Source organism: Chaetura pelagica, unplaced genomic scaffold, assembly GCF_000747805.2.
Source record: "Chaetura pelagica isolate M959 unplaced genomic scaffold, ChaPel_1.0 scaffold112, whole genome shotgun sequence".
NCBI lineage: Eukaryota > Metazoa > Chordata > Aves > Apodiformes > Apodidae > Chaetura > Chaetura pelagica.
This window is the reverse complement of record NW_009952798.1, coordinates 1,094,149-1,112,535: the sequence shown is the minus strand read 5'-3', so window position 1 is coordinate 1,112,535 and position 18,387 is coordinate 1,094,149. Positions and strand designations below refer to the sequence as shown.

At 38.7% G+C, this 18,387-nt stretch overlaps 1 protein-coding gene across 1 annotated transcript in view; it reads right to left on the bottom strand.

Annotated features, from left to right (window-relative positions):
• Positions 1–211: 211 nt before the first annotated feature.
• Positions 212–18,387, bottom strand: part of REEP3 (receptor accessory protein 3) — a 19,345-nt gene continuing 1,169 nt past the window's right edge. Inside the window, exons 2-8 of the mRNA XM_009994844.1 lie at positions 17,848–17,920; positions 13,648–13,724; positions 13,036–13,156; positions 11,599–11,712; positions 4,301–4,452; positions 1,249–1,390; positions 212–526 (exon numbers count right to left, since the gene is read on the bottom strand). Coding sequence (XP_009993146.1) covers positions 470–526; positions 1,249–1,390; positions 4,301–4,452; positions 11,599–11,712; positions 13,036–13,156; positions 13,648–13,724; positions 17,848–17,907 — 723 coding nt within the window. The 5' untranslated portion in view covers positions 17,908–17,920 and the 3' untranslated portion in view covers positions 212–469. The remainder of the gene's footprint in view (positions 527–1,248; positions 1,391–4,300; positions 4,453–11,598; positions 11,713–13,035; positions 13,157–13,647; positions 13,725–17,847; positions 17,921–18,387) is intronic.

The window sequence follows — 18,387 nt, the reverse complement described above, 5'->3', positions numbered from 1 at the left end:
GTCCTCTAAGCTGTACATTTTTATATTACACAAAGGCCTTTACAGGAATTGTAGTTCAGAAAAATATTTCAAGTATATCTGTCTTTCCATGTAAACTCGGGGACACCATGGGTTGAATTTTCACAAGTTGCAAATAGTTAAAACTTCTGTTAATTCAGTTGGAGTTGTAATCATTTCGTTTTGTTCAGTACCTCTGGAAAAAGGCTGTTTTCTGTTACTCACTGAATTCCCATTTAAGGAGTGCTGAAATTCATACTATAACTTGTCCAGATTTAAGTCTAAACAATAAGCAATTACAGAAAAGCAGAGTAACGCTTTATCCAACCACTTAGGTTTGTAAAACCAAGTCCTACCATATCTATTCATACATATTCATTATATGAACCATACAGAGATCTTTCACACTTGATGCACTGAATTCAAGTTACTATCATACAGCAGTTTGTCTTGCAGGCAATGTGCAATACACTCAGAAGTATACAGTAGGCCTCTTCTTTACTCTGTATTTCAGTGATCCATACCGTATCTGCAGGGGAAAAAAAAATAACTTAAAAGAGCTTATTTCAGGCAGAAGTATTTACCTTTTCACTAATCCAATCCAGTAAGCATCTTTAAATGTGATTTAGACACTCCACAGATTGAGTAGAGTTACAGTTTCAACTGAATTGGGTAAGAAGGTTAAGTCTTTTTCCAGGATTACCCAAAAAAACTTTAGGGATTGCTTACATGTTTCTCCTGAAGAGAACTTTACATTTTTAAATGAATGCAAATAAAAAGCACTTAGAATCCTACACAGGATCTTCTCTTCTGTGTTAACAGTCAAAGCAGGACATATACCTATGGAAAATAAACAATTCTGGATCTTCTTTAATCCACAGAACAGCAAATGATTAAGTGTACACAACCAAGACACAAACACGGGTGACAACACCTGACATCTACAACCCTTTCAAGGTGAACAGTTCCTGGAATCTGGGCTTGGCAATACTACAATTAGCATGACATACACAGGGTCTATTTAGTGTCCTCTCCCTTTTTCCTTGCTTGGTAATTTTGTTTGTGCATTTTCCTTAAACACCCCAAAATACAAAAGCTCCAAGCTTAGATACTGTTATCACATACTTCCTTCTCCACTTCAGATTCTACAACCCAGTTACCATTGAAACCCCCTCTAAGATAAGAAAAAAACACTCCTCTGCATTATTAAACATATCAAGGTACATTGTTAAAAACAAACTCAAAACTTGCCTCTTTACGGCCTTTAATAGTTTTCACTGATTTCATGCTCTGAGTTCTTCGAAGGCCTCTCTGAGCTAACATTTCATCCTCAGAATGTGTTCCCTCCATCTCTTCATCTGTTTTATCATCTCCAGGATTTTTTTCCAGTGAACTTTTGTAACCTTTAAAAAACAGTTTTATCAAAACATTTAATAAGAAGCAGCTGTAACTTTCAGATTTCCAAGAAAGCCATGCGTTTCATCTTTAATGCTCATTCCTTATTTTTTTAAGCAATATGGTCAGTCTGCCAGCTGTTTCTAAACAGCAAGACTTCTTGTCTACCTGCAAGTTGTTACTTGCAATTCTGCCATTTTTAAGTAACAAGCCATTTCATTCCATAGATCTGCAAGGCAGTGGTCCCTTAATTGTCAAAAGTTAAAGCGTCTATCTGCTACCATCTCTGCTTTATAATGAACTGCAAATACCTCAGTGGTTTTCTTAAGTAAGAAACCTAAGAATTTTGGCCAAAATCCCTGTGGGAAGGAGGTTGGACTAGTTGATCTTTTAAAGGTGCCTTCCAACCCAAACTAGTCTGTAATTCTGTGATTCATAGGAACTTTCTTCATACTTGTACATCTTTCTCTCTGTTTGATACCAACGTTCCTTTCAGATGGATATAATATCAAAGTACTATTCGGGGTTATTTATATCCAGCAAAACCAGGACCGAGATTATTACCAAGGATTCTCACCAGAGGGCGCAAACTACTCACAAACAGGGGCCGAGAGAGCCTTGGGGTCCAACGGCCCTGAATCAGCACGTTTTGGGTTGGAAGGGACCTTAAAGATTACCTAGTTCCAACCCCCCTGCACGGACAGGGACATCTCCCTCTAGACCAGGTTGCTCCAAGCCCCGTCCTACCTGGCCTTGCACACTGCCAGGGAGGGGGCAGCCTGTGCTAGTGTCTCACCACCCTCGCAGGAAAGAATTTCTTCCTAATGTCTAATCTACCCTCTTAACAACTTCAATCTACTCCTCCTCCTCCTCTCACTACATCCACTTATAACAAGCCCCTCCCCAACTTTCCTGTAGAGCACTTCCATGTACTGGAAGGTGCTCGAAGGTCTCCCCAGAGCCTTCTCTTCTCCAGGCTCAACGACCCCAGTTCTCTCAGCCTGTCTCCAGAGCAGAGCTGCTCCAGCCCTCGGATCACCTTTGTTACCCTAATCCCCGTCACAGATGTTTATAAACACACCCTGAAGGCAGTCTGGTTCTTCCCTCCCACCAAGTTCTCCTTTTATAAGGCCATTCCAGAACCTACAAGCTGTAACACATAAAGAAACCTTTTAGACTCTACACTCAACTTTAGTAATTAAGGTTCATTTCATCTCAAGCCAGTATTTTATTTAGGCATAATTAGGTCGTTTTCTTTTGGTAATTTCATTGTTTTCCTTACATTAGATTCACCTGCTCCACCACTACTTCAGGCAAACTTGCTTCTTTTGCCATTCTAGAAGCAACATGTCTCTGCTCCAATATAGTTTTAATTAGTCTTCTTCAAAACAAAAGATTCGAATCTTATGTTACTCATCTTATTTCTGAGTACTCATGTTTGCAGTGCCACCGGTACTTCCTTATCTCTATTTTTAACACCTCTTGAATCACATGTGCCTTTTTCACAGCAAGCATATTGATAGCTCTGTCCTCCTGTGATCCTTTCAAAGTGATTTTCACAGGAACTCCCAGTTCAGTTCACAAAAAAATAACCTTCTGTTAATTGCAACAAAATATTGCTGCATAGTGTTCCTAGGTCTGTTAGTGGTCTGCTCTTTTAAATTTCTAATGCTGAAGAAAGCTCAAGGACAGAAGGTGTACACCAGATTTGAGTCCAGGAATACAAACAATGAAGTTAAACTAGCTCTAAGAAAGCATTATCCACATGCCAGTGTGTATCTCACAATCAGCAGTTATCTCCACAGTATCATCTGTACCTTAGTAGTTGTGTTGTTTGTTGTGGGGGATTTTTTATATTTTTTTCAATTATTTTTTTTTAATTTTCAATTTTTTGAGCTATTTCAGATAGCAAAGGCTGTATTACTGTATTGCTGAGAACAGCCCCTGTGCAGCAGCTGCACTGACATCATTCCTATTGCAACTCCTAATGAATTCCTGAGCTTTCCCTCTGGCCCCCACTCCCTGTCCTTACACTGACCTGCAGAGGATACCTTCTGGGCTCTGTCAGCAATTCAGCTTAGGGCCATTCAGGTGGCCATTTATTCCTCAGAAACTCCATGGGCTACCATGCCATTCCTGGAATTCTGTGCACTCCACAAGCACCACCCCTCCCCAAAATAGAGGGATGCAAAGAAATGTCAGTATCAAGTGAAAAGAAAAGCAATGGGGGTGAGGGGAAGGGACATGAACTGCTTTCCATTGCAGCCTCACCATTTAAAAGGTGGCACTGGCAGCCTAGCACTGAAACCTTGCTTCAAGCATCACAGGCTCAAGAGTTAAGTCATGGTGATGGTAATGTGTAATAAAATATTTAAATCAGCCCGGCAGTAAAATACATCTGCAAAAACGTATATTGGTCATCACACACCATCTTTTGAGTGCTGATGTGCACTAGTCCATTATGACAACTTAATGTTTTCACTATTCCTACCACTACCAGCAAATTTACATTTTGCACTATCATTACAGACCTGCTTACATGTTTATTTATTTTCTCTTCCTATTTATTGAGCTTCCTTAAATTTTCCTTTTAAACTTTTTATATATTTGTCACAGAAACACCACTTAATCATGTATTTTCTTCCTTCCAATTAAGCTTTACTTTGGAAGGAATTCTCACTGATAATTGGCAAAGATAGGAGTCATGAGTACAGCATGACTATGCTGTTAATGGCCGTGAGAAGAACACAGTTCAGGGAGGATCTCTCAACTGCTGCAATGTATATTGCTTAAGCCAACTCTGTCCAAGTGGACTGGAATACTTTGAGGCCTTTGCCATTTCTAAAGTGCTTCCCCACTTTTTGTCTTCGGTGAGTTGTTCTTGTAGTTAGAAAAAGCAGATAGATACTTACCTGAAGACTCACTTGCAGAGGTTCTGGTTTTCTTTTTTGCTTCTGGTAAAGTCTGATAGGGTCTCTGTCCTACTGGCTCATCTCCTTGTATAGTAGTCAAATCATGCATACTGAAACTTCTCAGTTTCTCAGTTATAGCACCTTGACTCTGAAATAGATCAATAGTATCTTTGAAAACAAAGCAGGGGTTTAACTTTGCTGTTCAATGGAGGTAAAGATTTTTAAAGTCCATGCTTCCTTGCTGCACTACAAAATCCACTGAACCTAAGCATGCAGTAGATTAACATTTGCTTTAAGTATTGCTTTTACTCTAGCTTAACTGTATATAGCTCCTACATGTAAAAGTTACAGAGAAGCCAAAAGTTTTGTTATTAATGCCTCATTTTACTCCTTTAATCTGAGCAAATAAAGGCTTTTTGAGAGAAGAGAAGTGTTCAGAAGAAACCCATCAGAAATGCTCAATTCACTACAAACATCATAATTCTCCAGCAGTGTTTGGTAGCATGACAGTGGGTTTAAACATCTCCATTTTAAAAAGTGTGGTTGAAGATAAAGGTTTCCACTATTTTGTATTTCATCCTCTACAAATTTAAAAAGAAAGAAGAAATGTGTTAAAAATAGACTCTGTAACATTAGCTCAAGTAACTGAGAAACTGGCAGCACTACAAAAGCTGTAGATGACAGACACTTGAAACCGCACACCAAAGCAATCCTGCCTGGCCTACAGGCAAGCAGGTTCTTACTAATGTAGCTTTACTGATGTAACACAAACACAAAGCTAATGCTACGTATAAGGAGAGCTGATCACACTTCTACATTAGTATTCCTTCTCTGACTGTCTTTACATGGGACATAGGGGAAGTTCCTCTTTGCAAAGAAAGGCCATCAAGCAGCTCTTTCATCTTACACCAGTTGATACTGTTAAAGCACTGAAGCTTAATTTATTGTATAAGCACCTAAAAGGACAAGCACATTACTCTATGTCATATTATAACATTTAATTCTTCCTCCTCTGGCACATGAAGCAAAAAAATAACTGTTTCAGAGGAAGGCTGATGAGTCCATGCACAAGTCCCACTTAGAGCAAGGGTTCAAGATTTTGTTTCATTCTTACAAATGAAGCTTTTAAGTAAAATTCCTCCTTTGAGCATTAGGTTAGCTAGCAGTAGCAGCTATCTGGGTACAATTCCACACACATTTCTTTGCCACAGCACCAGCATAAGGCAGTTTGTACACCAATGGCCACAGCCATTTGCTCCAACTCTCATGGCAACAACTGCTTGCAGAAGGAGACCAGCACACTAAATTATTCTAATGTTAAAAATATCCATGCAAAGTTGAGACACAATAGAAATACTCCATAAGCTTGCATGGCTACCAAAGGGGGTGGAGAAGGGAGGGGTTGAGAAGGGGGAGGTGGGCAGGGATGGTGTGCAGGAAGCAGCTGAAAACTAATATTAATTTTCTAACAACAAGTCATTAGTACAGCATGAAAAGTATGCACGTTACACAGATAAGATAAATTTCTTTTAATTCTGACAACACCATTCACACATTGCCAGTCAACAATAATAAAGAAAGTGTTTCTTTTGAGAGAAGTAGAAGCTTTTACTTTTCTAGTTCTTCCTACAGACATGCAGGATGACTGACAGTTCTCAAGAACACACCTACAGCTTGTCTTTGAGTGAAAATGCCCTACAGACACTGTGCAGTCTGTGTATAAGCTACTGTAGAAATTCTGAAGTTAATTTTTTTCCCTAAAATGGCTTATTTAGGGCAGGTCTGTCCTGTCCTAAGGCAGGAATCCTGCCCTTTCACTACTTGTTGCTTTGAAAAGCATTTAACCTAGAAACCAAATCAGAAACCAGAGTTGCCTGAGAACTGTCAGCTTCTAGGACATTGTATAAGAGAACTTGGAGAAGAGCACTGGAGAGTCAGGACTTCCAACAACAAGTGACAGATTACAGTGTCTGCTTTAACACATTAATACTCTTGATCAATCTGCATCCACTGTTGGAAGAGACACAACCAGACTCAAGCCGCAACCACTGAACACTGATAAATGCATAAAACAAACTCAGTTGATTCTCAGCAAAATCCACATAAATTCAGCACAACTCCACACTCAGTGTAGACAGAATCAACTATAAAACAGTGATATAAGCTAGATTTGGCCAGAAGCCAAAGTATAGAAAGACACTTGCATGCAAGTTCATTCATCATGTGATGTACTACAAAAACAGATTTGCAAATTATGCATTGCAAATTAGCCAAGATTATAACTAACATGCTAAGAAGAATTCAAGCTACAGGCCTGCATTTCCTATTTCACTATAAATAAAGGACTAGATCCAAGCTGGGAACATTCAGCCTTATTTTTTCAGTACAGTTGTTGGATACAGAAGTTTGTTTCTCAAAGCGGAAAAGAGTCCAACTACATGCCATAAAACATTGTGCCTTTAACCAAACAGCATGATGGATGAGGCTAGAGCTCCTATGGAGCACTGCCTCATTCAGAGAGGACCTAACTGAGTCATACAATGGGCCCTTCATTCCAAAACTACCTGCCAAGATGGAATGTTTCACTCAAGTTACACATAGCAAATATTAAAGAAGCTTGAAACAATACATACACAACTAAGAGAAGCAACATACATGCCTGAGAGTGGCAGTAGGAATGGGGACTGCACAACCACTGCTGTACTGTGCAGGCTTGGTCACACATTAGACTCACCCTGTGCACGTAATTCCTTATGGTCCCCCCATGTCTCCTCCTGCCTGAAAGCCGTCTCCATCCCACCACTGAGACAACCCAGTCTAACCAACTCAGGATTGATTTCTACTGCACACCACTGCACAGACTAATCGGAGGACAAACTCCAAGTTCTTTCATGGGTGTTTTTTTTCTGGTTTGTGGTTTTGATTTTTTTTTTATTTATTATTAAAAACCCACACATCACTGTGCTCATAAAGCACTTAAGTTCTCAGAAGACTTTTCCACAAAAGCAGCAGATAATTGCTTTCTGCTGAAACCAAGTATTTAATGAGGATCTGGATTACAATCAGCTCAAAATGAAAGTCTTGCTGAAAAACATAAAATACCTTCTACTGCAGGAAGCGTGAGACCAACATTCACATTTAGAACATTAATGCATTAAGAATTTTGATACCTTGTTTGACAGTTCAGACTTACTAGCCAGAGCTTGAAAGCAAATGCAGTGCTATCCAACTGCAGGTGGAGTTGAAGGGGTATCTCCTGTTCCCAGACTCACACCATGAGTACAGGATGGCAGCAGCCAACATCTCTCCCCACACAACCCTAGATGCTCCTTTCCAGAATATGGCATAGCAGCTGCCACACCTGCACTGGTGCCCCATTATTTCAACATTTCCTACCAGTAAGGGAGAATAACAGAGGACTGCATCAGGCTCAGATTCTGCCAACTAAATTACACTACAAAAGATTGAAACACACATTTACAATTACGGTGCAGGCAAAAAAGCAGAGAACTTCAATGCTCAAATTGCTATGCAAATGAACATTGGAGAGAGATGAACTGTGACGTTTGGGTTGCCTTAAACAAAACGCAAGTCTTGAAGAGTGAGTCTGCTTATTTATTCAATAGTTTTTTCTAAAACATGAACAACTTTTCAGAGACCATATTCATTACCAGTGATCAACCTAAAACATGAATTTAAGCTGTAATGGGTTTGTGAATCTAGTTTCTGATAAATACAGCCTACTTAAGGGACTCCTTTTGAGACTACTCAGACTCTAATAAGCTATTAACCTGAAGTCTCATCAGCTGACCCTCATACATTAAAAGGCCTTCTCTATTTTGTTGTTGAGCATGTATTTTTATAGTCTATATATTTAACCCAGGGAAGCTGCTGTAAACGGACACCACACAGTACATATGCCTCAGGGACTCTTTTGGTTGTTTAAATTGGATTTGCACCCCCTCAGTGGTCAGGATCACTGAACAAAGCTACTTGCCTTCATTGGGCAAGTTCTCAATGGACCATGTGTCCACCGAGCTGCCGGGAGCTTTGAGGCTGCAGAGCTGCAGTGAGCAGCACCCACATTCCCAGCTGTTCTCTCCCTAATCCGATCTGGGCTGACAGGGATGACTCCTGTTCCCTCTCAACCTAGAGAGGGACTGTTGTCCTGTGAATGACCTCTGCAGCATGCCAGGCAGTGCCAGCAGGGAAGAGGGATGAAAGCAGCCTTGCTGGTGAGCTGAGCTTCAAGATACCTCCTCTCTCTGATTTGCCCTGAGTGGGGAGAAGAGGGAGCCTGAGCAAGGCCACTAGAGTAGTATTCACCAACAAAGAGGCAGCAGATTCAGGATTACTAAAAGACATACAGAAACACAGTCCTCTTTTTTTTTTAACCAATACTTCATAAATGAACAAAACTTGTGTGACCTCACGAAGGACAGTGCATTTCACAGCTTAAGTAGCAACCAACAGACACCAGTTTTTGCTAGTAGCTTAAGAAATCAAGATTTCTGTGTTTGAGATCAGAATGCACAGGTAACTGGCATTTCCAAAGTTCTGTATTTTGATGCATCAGCTGTCCCAAGATATAATGACTAGAACTTAGTCCTGTGGACATAATTTTCATAAATCCATATACTATTGAGTTGAAAGAGCTCCAACAACTTTCTTATCATTAAATGCATCTTGTTGCTTTTATATTCTAAAGAAATTTTTTACCAGTAAATTAAAGTCAGTCTAGAACATATTTTACTTCTAAGTCTCTTGAAATCAGGATTTTACAAAGATTTTTTTTATAACAACACCATTTATTTTGCTAGTCTATCCTATTTAGCAAGTGCTGAAACACTATTCTATACTAACAGTGGCTAACTTGTACCAACTAAAGCTATCAGTATAAGAATGAAAGCCACAAGCCTTGACTCTTGCCAATTACATTTTAACTGAACTACAGTGGAGCAGGTTTACATCTAGGTGAAGTTCTGGTAGACTGACCTGGCTGGCTGACTGGTCCAGCCTCCCAAACACAGCCAACTAGTCTTTTAATATTAATCCCCTATTCCTTTGACAGCCCTTGGAGAAAAACACTTTCCCATGCTTGATATTCCAGAGAGTTCCCAAACAATTTTACCACCCTCTTCAAGTCAGCATAACCAGACATCATAACATCTTTTACTCAGACACTTGTGTGAAAAGAAGCTTTCTTTGGACCTCCTCTTCTGTTTATCCTCCCACATTCTCTACTCCTAATTCGAGATCCAACATGTCAGAATAGGCATGTCTGCTCCTTCAAAAAAACCAAAAGTGATACAAGTGTGTCTCCTTCCCATCAAAACTGATCCCACTAAAAAGATTCCATTCCTGAAATCCTATAGCATGCTCCCCCAGCTCATGCTGAAGGGATAATCTTTTCACCTGCTGGAGGCAGCAGTCAACCCTTGGAAAACAGGGAAGAAAATGCATTGTCTCCATTTGCTTGCATGGAGCAGTCACGCTCAGCTTTTTGGAATGACAAACTGAAGAGAGGTTCAACATGCCAAAATAAAGATTTTTCAGGGAGTCTCTGCTTCCATACTGTTTAAAAATCATGCCTATTTCAGGTCTTTGGTATTGCAGTGGTTGTTTTGCTCAAGCATCTCATCTGCACCCAACTAATTCTGTACAAATATTCATGAGCATGTTTAACAAGTTTTAACAAATCTAGCAGGCATCTTGCCAGTCATAGCTGAATAGCAATTAAATCTAAACACAGACTTTTAGGCAAAGTTATTTGTTATTTCAGAAGAAAGGAGAAGGAGATACTTGAGTTATTTATTTTACAATATTTTTGTAACACCGTAAGGATTAACAAGGAAATATCCAACCTTACTCAGACAGCCAGGCATAAGGAAAACACACAGAGCCTAAGTTTCATTACAGGTGCACATTGTAATAAATTATTATTTGCTTTTTGGCAAAGATTTTGCATTTTAGCATTTAATGTATTTCTTTTTCCTAGTAGAGTACTTTCAGGTTTGTTCCTTTTTTAAAAATCATCTATTTGCACTCTGGATACTTTCATTACACTTAGAGGTGTACTCTATTTCATTCTAAATTAGTTCATGCCTCAAGGCAATACTAAGAATTTTAATAACTAAAACAGAACCAGTGATAAAAATTAACCACATTCTCAGTATGTTAGACTGAAAGAGTCTGTATTTTAAAAACCAGAAAGTGCTATTTTTCCTACTACCACTCGCACTTGTATTTGAAAAAAGAGAAATTGAACCAACAAGATATGCATGACTATTCTTCCAAACCTTTGTGAGACAGCATTTGAAAATGTAGTTTTTAGGAATCTTTGATTTATAAAGCAAGATGTTCACATACAACCACAGAAATTTAAGCTAAATGTTAGCTCTACCTACTCAACTTTGACAGCCAGGGATCTACATTGTCTTCTGTTACCTACTAACAGTGCCCAGGTTTTAAATCCTGTTATTGTTAACACAGCAGTTTCATTTATCCCCTGGTATAAATTAATCCTGATTACTTGAAAACTATGATTTAATTAAGGCATACACATTTTTCTTCCCATACTTCTGCATTTTGGTTTAAAGTATTATTAGAATACACATTGCCTCAAGTTATACTCCTCCTAGTGGGCCACAAGGTGCTTAGAATCTTAATGATAAGCTTATATTTTGTTTTCTTAAACATATAACCCTCTGAAGTTCAACTGAAGGTCATGAGCTTTGTAGGAACAACCACAGGGTACCTCACGATTTAATGGCAATTACATGTCAAAGCAAGAGTACACTAAACAGCAATATGCAAGCTTATGCTTAGTGTATTAATGGAATAATTCAATCAGCAAGTTGCAAACAAGTTAATTGTGTCAAGATAATTTATCTGTGGTAGTAATCTTTCATGCCTTACTTCGTATGTGGAGTTATCTCAAGTTGATTGGAGAAAAACAGCAGAAAAGCCAGATATCCTTTAAATAGTTTGTTTACCAACAAGAAAGAACAACAGAGACAGAAAAGAAACAATGGTCATCTTTACCAAAAGCCTGCACAGAAAAAAGCATGATATCCTCTGAATTACAGTAAATTGATCCTCATCATCCAAGAAATAACTACAAGCCATCTTAAACATAGTATGAGGAGGACTAGAGGGCTGCAAGCCTTACTTTGTGTTCCACGTTTTCAATACATTGTAGAACTAATTTTTTTGTTTAGGAACAGCAAAACCTCAGTACAATTACCCTGTTCTATATCAAGGACAAAAGCAATTAATGAAAACAGAAAATTACCTTTACAGCTGCTGTTACTGCAGCAGTTGCTGCCAAATTCAACCCTTGCTTTCCAAAATTGACCATGGTCTCATAGCCTCTTTCTTTGGCCTGTACAATGTATTCATCAATCTCCTAAAAGCAAAACATACTTAAATTTTAGAGAGCTATGCATAAGAGCTATGCATACACATTACCCCACCATATTATTTTTTCATCAGTGAAATAAGACAGACATCTTTTAGAAAACACTTAAGATACAATAACTTAGACAAAGAAAATACTCAGACAATTACTGTTGCCTTTGCATACTGATCTTTCATTCATTTGTAAGTGAATAAGAATTATGCCTCAAACAAAAATATAAAATAGGTCACTTGGGTCCAGCTCAGAAACATTGCAGCTACAAAGCAAGTTCCTTACTGAAAGTAAGCCTAGCTTGTCAGAAAAAAGTTGTTTAAGAAATAACATGCTCACGATGAAATCAGAGAGCTCCTTAGAAAGGTAGGCTCAGCTCACCAATAAATTCTGAAGGCAAAACCTTGACCTAGTTAAGTATAAAGAACAACAGCCCCAGCATTTATCCCCAGCTGTGGTAAACAACTGGAGTAGTTCACAACAGCCAACAGAGAATGGGAAAAAGATAGTTCGGCTTCTGAAGCTGCAGACTGTTTTCAGTTCCACCTTCAGGGTTTACAGTTCAAATTTCAGGTCAAGATGGCCTCACTATTCATATCAGTGGCAATCATGTCAGCTACCCGTTTTGCCTAATGAAGGCCAAGCCCAGCTCTGACCTTTATAAATGCTATTTTCTGTACTGTGAGGTTTTTTCAGTGGTAGCCTTCACACCTCTGCTAATTGCTCTTTTCACACCTCCAAAGAGGATGAGGATGCTGATAAAAAGCTACACACATCTGTGGCTCTGTCAGACTAAAGCTAAATATTATCTTGCTATTTTCTATTTGAGTATTTGCCATTGCAGACTGGTCTTCCCTTAAACCTCAGGAGAAAGTCTCTCTTCTTATCATGTCAGTTTGCACACCAGAAAAGTCATTGGTGTGATTTGTCCTGAGAAGTTTTATTACCAGGTCATGCAAGAAATAATGGTAACACAAATAGCTGTTGCTAAAACTCAAGCCATGCTTCTGCACAGAATGTACTGCACATGTTCTTCAAGTAGAAAGTCAAACTGCATCACTTCCACTCAGCTGGGCTCCCCATGGTGCACTACATAGACCAGAGAGCACCAAGCTATCTCATGTCAATAGAAAGCCATACATTGTCTGCTCATGCAAGTTAAAACAAAGCATATATATGGACATACGCACTTGCCTCTGCCCATGTTGCCTGACAAATCAGTAACACACTTATCTGCTTTCATCATGTGTCTAGCCACAGTTATTTCAGCACATGGTGTTTCCATATTAGGCACTAAAGATATGAGAAGTTATTTCTTACCCTTTCTTTAGAAGAAAGAAGCGGGTGGAGAAATTTTCTGTAGATTAAACTTGCCCCTCTAGTATATGGGCTAAGGAGCCAAATAACAAAAGCTATCTTCAGTTCATAGTAGAGTGGAAACCTACAGAGTAGTTAAAGGTTACATGAAATCAACAACTGCAGTAAGAAAACGAACAGTAATTAATCATCATTAAGAGATGCCTTCAAGAAACACAATTACATATTAGCAGCTAGGATTCTTCACATACAATAAGTTGTATTAAACAAGAATTACAGACCTATGAATTTACAATCTGATTTAAAATTAACTGTTTCAATTTATTCAATGACAATACAGTCAATACTTGCTTTGCATTATACATTTTTGCACAGAGAAATTACAGCTCATCCTTTTAAGCATTCCTTTCCCCTATTCAGTTTCTATAGCAAAGGTGAAAGACTCACAGTTCCTACTTTGAGTGACAGGGTACTGCAAGGTTGAAAAATATATTTTCCTGAAATATAAATGGCTACCAACAAGCACAGCTTCTTTTTAAAAATTAAATCATTACAAATCAAAGAACATCAGAAAAAAATAGTTTCATCCAGAGTTCATAAAAAGCAGGCACTTACCAAGAGACTGTTAGGTCAGTTATTGTTTCAGAAACTGTATAAAGAGCAAACACAATCCAATACATCATCCAGCGAACCTGAAAATGAAAAACACTAGCTCAGTAAGAAAGCCGATTTCACCATTACACAGAACACACTTTACCCTGTACAGTCAATTCAGAGCTGTCAAAGCAAGACAGTCAACAGTATCTCAGTCTGCATCAACCAGGTTTCAAGTGAAATTATAGGAAGGTCCTAAGGGTTTTCTGTTTGTAAGTGGAACTGCTGGCAGTTCCAGTTCCAACAAGGGAAATGAAATAGCTGGGTCACCACCTCACCTAGGCTAGCGTCACAGATTAGTCTGCCTCTGGAAAGCTTTAGTGATTAAAAAAAAACAAACACGCTGCTAAGAATCAGAGTGAAATGCAATTCCCACTACAGCACTGAAGGATATTTCATTCTCTTTGATGCTCCTCTGTATGGTTTATACCACACACAAAAAAGTCAGCATTAGCAAGCCAGGCAACTCTTGATTTCATTTCACAATATTCATTACTCAGCTATACTTGGCAGCTAAGTTCTAAATGTGTGCTTAGCATTATAGTATGAACACTGTGGCAAGGCAGGAAAAAGCATTTTCATGGAAATTTAGTTCTATTCATATGCCAAAACCCACACATCTTGTTAACAAAAGAGCTCACACAAGCATCTTGATGCTTCAGGGGTTCACATCTAGATACTTTAAGATTTACACTATATATAATTTTGAAATCAGACAATGCTCTTAAAATACAGGTTTTAATTTGTAACACTTAACGAAATAGCTCCTTTTTCTTGAACACTTGTTCAAATTGGTTGTCTAAACTGATTACATCTTTCAGATTCAATCTCACAGCATTAGCTTCATGCATTTGTCTTCTCTAAGATACCAGTGGCCAAAAGCCACCAACATAGACATGTTTCCAAAATAGGTCAATGCAAACCACTGCTGGTTATTCATACTAACTGAACATCCACATGTTACTTAAATACCAACACTATACATACTAGAAAAACAGTTTTAAAAAATAAAGGAGAAGTATCACCCACAAGCAGATGCAGAGACCTCATTTCATTGGCCATGAACAGACATACTCTTCTGCCATACCCACAAAGCATTACACACCATCTTTGTTAGACAGTAGTTTGAGTTCTAAATTCATGAACATAGCTAGGACTTGTCATTTTTAAAGTCATCTTCTTTTGAATTGGACTCAAATTTAAGTTCCTGAAAACTAATGCTGCACTGCTGCTATTTCATAGCTGTGCACTGTCCTTTAAAACCACTTCCCTTGTCACAATTGGAGACCCATTTATCTTAAATGCTTTTCTACATTTCAATTTGAAAAGAAACTCAAGTAATGTGATGACATTCTTCACTTCAGTCTCTCAGAGGATTTAGGTATTTCAGCTTGAATAAACTAAGACAAACTGTACACAACAGGTAAAGTCATCTCCAACAGGCCATGTGTCAAAGACTAGTGACCTTTCCATGAACCAGAGTCAACACCTGAATAAAAGTAAAATTAACATCCACCCTTGCCCCATCAACCTAACCATGATGCAATGCAATTTCCAAGATGCCATGCAAGGCTGAATTTTTTCCCAGTATATTTTATCTATGCTATTAATTCTTGAATCAACATCTATTTATCCAACTAGGAACAACAGCAGAAGTGGAGTTTCTCTTGAGCTGCTAGGAACAGTAACAAACACTCAGCAGAATGGCACATGAGATCTGCCAAAAGTCCTGCTGAGCTCTGGGCAAAGATTCTCAAAACCACAACACAAATCACATTCTAGTACAACTGATGTGTGAGGTACCAAAATATCCTCGAAAAAAGAACCTGAGTGACTTAAAGTGGTTTTCATAATGGGAATTAAAAAACCACACCACAACAAAAAACTCCGGAAAAACACAAGATCATATTTGACACCTCCCAGGAGACTATAATCTACTTAACTCTAAAAAATGATGGTACAGAAGCTTTGAATGAGTTTTGCTTTTCAAGTTAAAAGGGTGATTACATAGTTTTCTTGAGCTTTTTTCTACCATCCAAGCGCTAAGCTCATCTTTGTTGGCTCTGGCTGAAGCTCATCCTTTCAAATCAGGATTTTGAAGCCAGGGTTTGAGAAGACTGGTCTTCCAGACTTCTGAACTACACTTCAGATGCTTATTAAAAATGCTTTGGTGTAACAGTGAAAAAAACCTCAAAGATCTTAGTCAACTCCATTAAACCAAGGTAATTACAAGAACAAGTAAATCTCCTCAAAGGCACAGATCCTAATTGCTAGAAGTCAAGTCCTTAAGTCTTTTAAATTACCAAACCCAGCAGCAACATTTTTTCAGAAATCATCTTTGAACAATTTACTGCATCATGACCTACACAGCAAGTCAAGATGTCTGTACTTTTTGTTTTCTTACTGAGGTAAGCAGTGGCTAAGTAAAAAAAAGCTCTTGCAATCCAGCAAACAAAAACATACGGCTCCTGAGCCACACAACTGTGGAAAGGAAGTTGTACTCAGGCCATATGACTGGCAGCAGAGCTGAGCCATGTTCAAGGCTGCAGTTACACCTACACCGTCTCCAGGAAAGAACATGACCCACCTGGGAAGATGAAAGCCATGTATCTTCCCTATCTGGACTCTCAACCCAGCCAGCAATGGAGTGGTAATTCACTGATGAATCAATACAACTCCTGCCCATGAAAAAGTCACTCTTAACAGGTCTCAGCCATCTCAGACCCATGAACTCTAAGTTCAGGGAGTGTTCAAGACCACAGGTGACTGAAAAGCAATTGGAAAAATACAGTTCCAGGCCCTACTAAAGGTCCTGTGTAAATGACAGGCATCTCTAAAGAAGGGTGCCTAAGACACACAGCTCAGTTGTAGCTAGCTGGACTACTGAGATTAGTCAAAGTCTCAACATGCTACAATTAGTCATTTTCTTTTTCTAGAAAACATGTGGCAAGAGGCAATGCTAACTTCTTAACATGATTTATTTTATTAGAGTCTGAAAATGCTATCTTCTCTGTAGCCTGCAGATCCCATTTGATGAAGAAGGGGGGAAAAGCAGATTACAAGTTCTTTGCATTACATACTTTCCTTTCAGGGTAAAGTAAGCAGGAGACAGAGGAAATTTTTTATTATTTTTTTTCTCCCAGAAGTTAGCTCTGGCAAGCAATTAATAACATCTAATCAGCTTGCACACAGAACCCAGAAGTATGAATATGGTGTCCACTTTGGAGTCTTGATGAAGTGATCAGACTATATGTAAAGACATACCGGGGAAGAACAATAGCTACTGCATTCTAGTGCTCCAACTAAGTACAAAGTGGAGACACCACACACCCAGACAGCAGCATTAGGTCACAGCTACAGCTGCTGAGTTAAAGTCACTGATATCACTGACTCCATCCTGACTCAGGCAGCCAAGTCAAGAACAAGGTTCAGGGGAGAATACAGGTTAGTTGCAGAAGTTACACTGCCTCTTAAAACATGGAACCAACTCAGTGACCAAAGCTCATTGTGACTGCAACTGGGTAACATTCTTGTGGTAATCATCACTGCTCACCCTGAAAAGTAAATAATTTAACATATTAATTCTAAAATGCAGTAACTACGCTGATTGTGTTTTTCTCCATCTTATTATTCTGTCTGTTCTGCTCCTTCACTTCATCTTACCTTTTCCTTCCTCCATGACATTTTTCTCCTCTGAGGAACAGAGCTACCCTTTTCTCAGGTAGATTTTTAATCACTTGTGGAGCTCCATTCAGTGGCAATTAAACCACTGCTAGTGCTCAAGGGGTCACTGAAAATCAATGTCTGCTTATACTACAGCTGTTGGCAGAATGAGGAAACCTTTTTTCTACCTCCTGCCCAAAAAAACATGATTTTGGGCACTTTGCTGAAACACAGCCAACACTAAGTTTTATGTTTACAGATCCTCCTAAACATATCTGTATCCAGCATAGTGTGTTGGACGTTTCAGCAAAGTCTATGAGAAGTCTGAGAAACCTTAACTTCAGCTCTTCACACAAAATCCCAGGTTGACTACTACATTCACACAGGTTTTACATCTCCAATAGCTGAATCAAGCTTTCATATGATTTACTACACTGCATAATGAAAATTTCTCAGTTGCATGTCAGAGGTATTTAATTAAACAGTAATGTGACTTACATATTCCTTCACATTTTTTGTCTTCACAGCTTTGTATGAGTAATATGCAGGATACAGCATTCCAAACACCAGCCTATTGGGGGGAAAAAAACAAGAACTTTCAGAATCTGTTACACTGTATATGACAAAACAATGACAATACATGTTAGAGCAATGCAGCCAACTTAACAAAAGAAATCTCATTCTGTAGCTTGGAAAAGAAAAAAAACAGTTTTGTAGGCATACTGGAAGAAGTTTAGCAACACACAAAACCAGAGCAATACAAACAGAAAAGCCTGCAAGCCCTGAAGACAACAGTAAGACTGCCTCCAACAGATAATGTAAAGCCTGTCACTCTTCTGATTCAGCTACAAGTAAAACCAGTCCTGCAGTTTGTCTATACCAAAAGGCTGTTTCCTCTTTGGCAGTGATGTCACACTTGAAGACCTCTAACAACTATTGGTAGGTAACAAGAATCATCTGCTTCTATCAGCCTACCAGAAAATTCTTCAAAAGCAAATTTTAAGACAACAAGATGAGTCACAAAATTGTATCTCCTAA